Source organism: Coptis chinensis, chromosome 5 (assembly GCF_015680905.1).
Source record: "Coptis chinensis isolate HL-2020 chromosome 5, ASM1568090v1, whole genome shotgun sequence".
NCBI classification, from domain to species: Eukaryota; Viridiplantae; Streptophyta; class Magnoliopsida; order Ranunculales; family Ranunculaceae; genus Coptis; species Coptis chinensis.
Window position 1 is genome coordinate 88,299,818 of NC_141460.1, and position 8,107 is coordinate 88,307,924.

The window sequence follows — 8,107 nt, forward strand, 5'->3', positions numbered from 1 at the left end:
AACAAAAGATTGAATAACAGAGATTTGAAAAATCACACTTACTTCTTGTTGATTGAACCAATTTTAAGATAAGAAGAATAACCTTTGAACTGAAATCACCATTAATGAAGACTCTTCAAGCTTTGAAGCTTTTGACATGATGAAGAATGAAATTGAATTTTGAGATCACCGTTAGGTGTTTTTATGCTCTGATACCATAAAGAACTTGTGATTTCATTGATTGTAAAATGAATTACATCATGTCTTTATATAGACAAGTTTCTAACAGACTAACAGAATTACAACAGACTTTTGACAACTAACAGAATTGATAGCTATATAACTAACTACTTATAGAATGTTTTTGTATCTTCAATGACTTGCTTATCACATAGTGCCAACAGTTGCATTTTTGTCAAGGATCTCACCCTATGACCATACACTTTCAAAAGTTTTGAATGCCTCCTAGACCTAATCCTGATGAGCGCAGTCTAGGGACAGGGCTGGGCTGGGCTGCAGCCCACTCCAAGTTATAATAGTACACAGAAATTAGTTGTGAAAAGTTTATAAGAGCAGCCACTTTGACTGAAAATCCTTAATCTGCTACTAGGGCTGGGAGGCCAAAACTTTGACAGGATTTTAAAGGCCAATATATGAAATAAGGGCTTCACTGAATGGGCCATGATCCATGAATATATATAAGAAAAGAAGAAAACACAGGCAGAATGAAGGGTTTATGTGAGTGAAGAGAAAATCTGGAAGTGAGAAAAAGAGATCATAAAATGACAGAAACAGCCCCGTCCTCCGTAGGAGATAGTTTGAAAGATGAAGGAAACGAGTTTTTCAAAGCTGGAAATTATCTAAAAGCAGCTGCTCTTTACACTCAAGCTATTAAAAAAGATCCTTCAAACCCAACTCTTTATAGGTACACATACTAATTAATTATTATTCCTTTTCTTTCATTGCATTTATTTTGATACAATTGTAATTTCCACAGCAACCGAGCTGCTGCTTTTCTCAACCTGGTCAAACTCAGTAAAGCACTTACTGATGCCGAGACCACAATCGAGTTGAAACCAAATTGGGAAAAGGGCTATTTTAGGAAAGGCTGTATTTTGGAGGCATTGGAAAGATATGAAGATGTGAGTTTTTATTTATTTATTTATTATTATTATTTTGTGATTTTTGGTGATATATTTATTCATGGTATTTTAGGCGGTGGCTGCGTTTCAAATAGCTTTGCAGCACAATCCACAGAGTACAGAGTTGTCAAGAAAGATGAAGAGGCTTGGACAGTTAGCCAGAGACAAAAAGCGAGTTCAAGAAGTGGAGAACATGAGATCTAACGTGGACATGGGGAAACACTTGGATTCTTTAAGATCTGAATTGGTGAGCTATGATAATAAGATTCTTCGATTGCCAACATTTATACTAGGAACTGCATTGTATAAATATCTCATTTGACTTATTTTTTGCTGCAAATAAGCTTGTTTATTCTTATCCTGAATACTGTTCGACCGTTCAGATTTGTATTATGCTTAGTTACGAAATTGTTCGTATAGAAGGATTAAAAGTTACATAAATATATCGTGAATGATAATTTGAGCACATTGTTTGTGTTGTTGTATAAGCACAATGTTTTGTAGGAGTTGAACCTGGATTGTTTGAATGACTTACCACTATGACAACTTCTTCTATGAACAAAAATTTATACATTTCAAACACAGGTAAGTAGAAAGTGCTTTCCTTAATCACGGAAAAGCTTGATATAAAAAACTTATTTTCTAAAATTGTCGTAATATTTAAACTTAAGGACGCCTTCTTGTTCTCATCAGGTAACCACAGGACACGTAATATTGCCAGCAAACATTTTGAACTTTTGAACTTGTATTACTATAATAATCTGAATATTGCTTCTAGTTGTTTCTGTTGCTGGTATAATTATTTATTATTTCTTTGGTACTTGCTATAACCACACTATCTTAAAGTGTATCATCTATTCATCTTACATATGATCTAAAAGTATAAAACTGTCATACTTTAGCGTACGGAGCAGTACCTTTGTGCCTTCTTTACCAGGTTTGTTGGTTGGCTTAAGAGACCTACATGTCGGCTGCACACCATAACATTGTAGTTAGAGTTTACTCCAACTCTTTTTAACAAGTGTGCAAGAATCCTGGTGATTAGGATATCTAAGAATTTTACAGGCAACAAGAATAACATAATTCTCCTCTTTGCAGTCTGGATATTATGGTGCTGAAGATTGTTCAAAAGAAATCTTCTCATTTGTGAAGGATACTATGGAGTCAGCTGTTAAATATTGGCATGAAACAGGGAAAGTGGATGCAAGAGTCTATTTTCTTCTCAATAAGGACAAGACTCAGACTGACAAATATGCTCCCGTTGTCAATATTGATAAGGTATGTAGTCATTAATTTTATTTTCCTTGTACAGTTTCATTTTCACTTGTTTCCATAGTACAAATAATGACCTAATATTTTGTTGCTAAACTGCCTTTTCTTCTCTGGAATTACAAATGGCCCCCTATATCGAGGAAATAATTGCTCTAATATTAAGCTTCTGAGAACAACAGATGTAGGGCGTTTGATTGAACAAAAAGGTTTACCTGGGAAACCCACCTTGTAGTAGACAATACCATGAATAAGTGCCGAAGGAATTTTGACCACTTTCAAGAGTTTTATTGAAGAACTCTTCAACATAAGTTCATCTATGCCCTCCCTGTAATGTATCCCATCAAGTTGCTCTTGAGAATGGGGGAAGATTCTCTTTTGTGCTCCTATAGTCCTACTACCTCGTGAAATTTCCATTGTAACTCCCTTCATTTATTTAGTCAATCAGCCTCAAGTGCTTTGTTTCTGCAAATAGATTTCTTACCTTTATCTTAACACTAAATTCAGGCATTTGAATCTCCTCATACACACAGCAATTGTGTTTCATTTCTAAGGGAATATGCTGAAGATTCTTTCTCAAGTGCAGCTTGTTTAGTGACACCAAAGGGTATTATATCGTATCCGCAGGTATCATATTTCTTCTTCTTCTGCTTCTGTTTTGACATTGGAACGTAGCTGTGGTATTTTTTTGAAGTGATAGTTCTTCGTTATGTAATAGACTTTAGGTTCTTAGCATCCAAGACTTAGTAAAAGATGGACTTAAGCAATAGCATCTCACTTGACAAGTGACTGTTTCTGCAGGTTTGGAAGGGACAGGGGTCAAGGAAGTGGAAGCATGGCCAGAGTGATGGCTTCTTTGTTCAATTCGAGTCACCTCTCTTCCGAAAACTGTGGTTCATTCCTAGTTCAACTGAAAAGGGACGGACATTGTGCAGGTCTCTCTCTCTCTCTCTCTCTCACACACACACACACACACACACACAGCAATATTATCTAATATATTGTGATTGCTTAAAATGCTGTTTTTCCTTCTAAATCTCATTTCAGGGATCCAGAGGTGTTAGATGTGGCTGCCCATGAATTAATTCCACGCCTCTTCAAAGAAATAGCTTCGAATGCAAAGTAGTCTGTTGATTTGGTTCTAATTTGAGCTTTATCAACTCTGTCCTTTATAGAGGTCCCAATCTCAACTGAAGTAACAAAGGATAATGGAAGCCCAAATTCTTGATGCTTGTGACCCGACTTCCCAAATTCATGAGAACACATTCCAGAGTCATTGACCCTTTCTGAAACTTGCTGCTAAATTTCGTAGTAACTGTGAGTATGATGGTATGCAATCCGACTTTCAGCTAATTCCAGGGTTATTTTAATTATTTTATTGCATCAGCGTGTTTCAAAATGTTAGTATTTAACTTCTTTGAGATAGTAAGAGGTTATCATTTCAAATTGTTAGTTTGGGTTTGGCCTGCAGCATTGTATTCTTACTATAAGTGGGAGTCCCTTGGGCCTAAGCCGGGAAGGTGATTTTACAGTTGTATGAAAAGTTTGCAAGAGTAATATTTTACTAAGAAAGCTGCACTTATTTGATGGATTAGGCGCACAAACTGTCCTATGTTTGGCAACTATTTTACTCTTGTGACATGTTCTTCGTATAAATGTGTGTTGTACATTATGTAAGGGGAAACCACTGCTGGGATGATTTCAACATTCTAATTTCCAAATTGTTGTGCTTCAGATCGCTCAAATTTGTCAAATGGCATTATGTTGTCATAAAATTTCTTTAACATGGATGGATCTACCTTGTATCCATATTAATGTCGAGGATTATATTGCTGTTCTGAACTAGAGTTTCAAACTTGATATTCACCATTCATTATCATGAATCGTGATGACTGAACTTTTCATAAATTGTGCATCAGTGCATGGACTATGGAATAGAGAGTTCCGTCACTTGTATTCAATTAGTTTGATTTCTTAGCAGGGTCATTTCATTGGGTGGGGGAGATGCACCCCTCAGTTGTTTTGGCAATACACAAATCGGTTTGAAGGAAATGGCTCTACCGTTTTGCTATCACTTTGTTTACAAGGCCTTGGCTTCTGCTCAAATTTCCAGGCTTACCAAAATAGGGTCTATTTGTGTGGACCCCTTCATTGTTTTACACCCAAGTCACTCTTGGGCTATGCTATCAATATTGAGATGACTGATTAATCGCGTATTGCTTGTAAACCGATTGGTTTTTTTTACCGATTTTTTTATTTTTCTCACTAACCCGATTTAATCACTGAATTTACCGATTTATCGGCCGGCCTCACTGATCTAATGAAACTCTATTCCATTGAAAAAAAAACAATTAAGATGCATGCAACTATACAAGCTAGCTTTATTTCTTATTATTAAGTTACTCGTGAGTGTGCTTCCAAACACCTTTTCACAGCACACACACCATACAAAAAGATCAAGGATATCCAATCTTATAGTCAATTGTCATGACCTAGCCAAAAATCTTCAGCAGCAGCAATTACTCTCTTCCCAATAACACTAAACAACTTCTACCATTTATACGAAAAATCTCATTCTTGTCTATGCATTTTTCTCGTGGAACACATTTTCGAACAAACACTCAAATCAAAATCCACATACAACAAGAGCACTATGAAATTTCTGTCTGGAAATTTCTGAACAAACACACAATGATTGGATTAGACTTCTTGTATCCTTGCTTCACCATAAAAGAATCAACTTTATGTACCACTATCTCGGTGCTTGCTTCAACCCATACAAACTCTTTAAGCTTGCATATTAGGTGTTCCTTGCCTTAAACCCCTCTAGCTGGTGTTGAATTCCGAATCTATTAGGAGGCCCTTATTTTCATTAGGTGTTCCTTGCATATTAGGAGGCCCTTATTTTCATATTTGTCATTCCTTACCTTAATTCCGAATCTACTCCTTGAAAGATAATAAGTCTCTTGAAATTTGGAACCTCCAATTGTATCCGCACGGGAGGAATGTTGAAAAGCCACTTAATCGTTCGAATCTTTGTTGCGGAGTCTATAAATTATGTGTCCCCTGGTTGAATCATAACGACTTACTTTAATTTTAACTCTATCGTGCAGCAAGATCCGTATAAAACTACGCCGGATCCTACCTAAAACATAACCTAGAAGCAAATCCTCATTATCTAAACGAACCCGAAACAGACCATTGGGAAGTGATTCAGTAATTAACCCTTCATGAATCCATTTTTGTTCTTCCATTCCAGATAACCCCCTAGAATTATCAACTAATGGGGGAGGAATGATATTAGACAACTTGTCTTTCCTCGTTATTTGTGAAAAAAAGAGGAAGTTACAGATGCAATTCGGATACCAGAAGAATCACCATATATAACACAAAATTTCTCCCCCGACTCCTAGTCGAGCCTCTCTGTCTGTCATTATACCTTGAGAAGTAGAAAGAATTACAATACCATTCCTCCTAAAATTCTAGGAATTTGTTGATGGTTGGAATAGATTCGTAGACCGGGTTAGCTAATACGTTTTAAAACAGTTCTATATGGTCCTTTTCTATTCCTTCTATGTCGTAGAGTTGAAACCAAGAAAAATTTATTGCTTACTCGATGTTTTCTCACATTTTCGATAAAGCCTTCTTGTATAAGTATTTTAACAATGTTTTCGGTGATATTAGTAGATGCTATTTGAACCGTTCCTTTTTATCCATGTCAAGATTTAGGTATAGAAGTTATTATTTCGGCAATAGTGTCCCTGCCCATGATGAACTATAATTATTGGTGCCTCCGAGTTTTTATATAATCAACATGCTCTTTTTTTATTCTTTTTTTTAAGAATTCTTTATTTTAAAGGTATATCGTTGAGACACAATCTACTAATTAAATTAATCTAATTTAGATACCCTAGTATTTGAGATACACCACTATATTATGTTCTCATCTATTAGTATTTATAATTTAATTTATAATACCTCGGAGCTAATGAAACTATTTTAGTAAAATTTAACTGCCTCAATTCCCGAAATGATCGCACCAAAAAACTCGAGTTCCTTTTGGATTTCCTTCTTGATCAATGACAACTGCTGCATTGTCATCATATTGTATTATCATACCATTGTCACGTTTTGAGTTCTTTACAGTGCGTACAATAATAGCTATGATCACTTCGATCTTTGTAGAGGCATATTGGGCCTTTGCTTCTTTGATTACATCAACAATAACATCACCAATATGAGCATATCGGTGATTACTAGCCCCTATGATTCGAATACACATTAATTCTCTAGCCCCACAAGTTATCTGCTACATTTAAATAGGTCTGAGGTTGAATCATATCATTTTTTTTTTATCTTTTCTTTCAAAGCAAAGGGCAAATAAAAAAAGAATAAATATTTTTGTCCGAAATAAACTGCTATTTTTGCATCACGGGGGCCCTTTTTTTGTTCCACATCCCTATCTCGCAATAATGAATTGAGTTAAGATATAGGCATTTTAGACGAGAGCTATAGAAATAGCTTCTCGGCTACACTTTCTTATATTCCACCCATTTCATAAAGTATTCGACCGGCTTTAACGACGGATACCCAATATTCGGAGATCCTTCCCGAAACCCATACGTGTTTGGTAGGTCTTCTTTGTAACTTGGCTTGTCAAAATATCACGTACCCATATTTTTCCACCATGGCGCACATATCGTGTCATGGCTCGTCGCCCGCCTCTATTTGTCTAGATGTGATCCAAAGCGGGTTCAAGTGCACGAAAGGGCATATCCACGAAAACAAATTCGATTGCCTCGATAAGATATTCCCTTCATTCTTCCTCGATGTTGTTTACTTAAATCTGGTTCTTTTTGGGTTATAGTGGATGGTTGTTTCTCAATGCCATCTCTCTTTGTAGAACTGGACATGAGAGTTTCTTCTCATCCAGCTCCTCGCCGAATCAAACGATTAAATTACAGATATATATTTGTATTTAATGAATAATACACCAAATTGTGGAATTTTTTGAGATCTAATCATCACGTAGGGATTTTTATATCTTGCTCAGATATAATATAAAATTAAAATTACAAATTCTATTTGTATTGTATAATTAATAAATCTTCATTTTTACTTTTTTTATTGTATTGAATCGCCAAAACCAAAAACTTAGCAATTCAATAAGGCTTTGTGGGCTTAATATTTGCTCTTTCAATAACTCTTTCATTCAGTAGGGGCACCCTATGACCTCTCAGACTAAATGAATTGGTTCCTGGCTCGTTCCGCCATTCTACCCAATGAATCATTAGGATTCGTTTTCAAGGGAATCCTCCGCAGTCATAGGTTCTATTGTTCCCATAGCTTCTCGATTAATGGCTAGGCCTAAACTCTGCAATGGAGCTCCTAAAAAGTTTGTTCCTGAATCAATCTCCTCAGTCCTTATTGACTTGACGTTTTTTTTTTTTTTTTAATGGTACGCCTTGAACCACTCGGCCATCTCTCCTGCAGAATCTTATGATTATGACCCAGAAATCGAGTGAATAGCGAGCCATTCCTAGTATTTTGCGATATTCATATTATTTCAAGATAGGTATGGCCGATCAATAAAGAAAATAGAAAACTTTTCATCAAAGAAAGATCTTTCTCCATGGGGATAAAAATATCTATTTATCTTGTGAAAAGCCATTAAAACAAACATGACATGAATAGATATATATTTTGTTTATTTTGTC

At 35.7% G+C, this 8,107-nt stretch overlaps 1 protein-coding gene across 1 annotated transcript; it reads left to right on the forward strand.

Moving 5' to 3' along the window:
• The first annotated feature begins 665 nt into the window (after positions 1 to 665).
• Positions 666 to 3,977, forward strand: TPR3 (Tetratricopeptide repeat (TPR)-like superfamily protein). The gene is made up of 7 exons (XM_086561570.1): positions 666 to 904; positions 977 to 1,121; positions 1,195 to 1,368; positions 2,220 to 2,399; positions 2,898 to 3,017; positions 3,192 to 3,325; positions 3,438 to 3,977. The coding sequence occupies exons 1-7, from the start codon at positions 762 to 764 to the stop codon at positions 3,514 to 3,516; spliced, it is 975 nt and encodes a 324-aa protein (XP_086417696.1). The 5' UTR covers positions 666 to 761; the 3' UTR covers positions 3,517 to 3,977.
• The last annotated feature ends 4,130 nt before the right edge of the window (positions 3,978 to 8,107 follow it).

Coding starts and splice junctions, on each gene's coding strand:
- TPR3 (XM_086561570.1), top strand. CDS start 762: ATGACAGAAACAGCCCCGTCCTCCGTAGGAGATAGTTTGAAAGATGAA. Junction 1,122..1,194: donor CATTGGAAAGATATGAAGAT/GTGAGTTTTTAT, acceptor ATGGTATTTTAG/GCGGTGGCTGCGTTTCAAAT. Junction 1,369..2,219: donor ATTCTTTAAGATCTGAATTG/GTGAGCTATGAT, acceptor TCCTCTTTGCAG/TCTGGATATTATGGTGCTGA.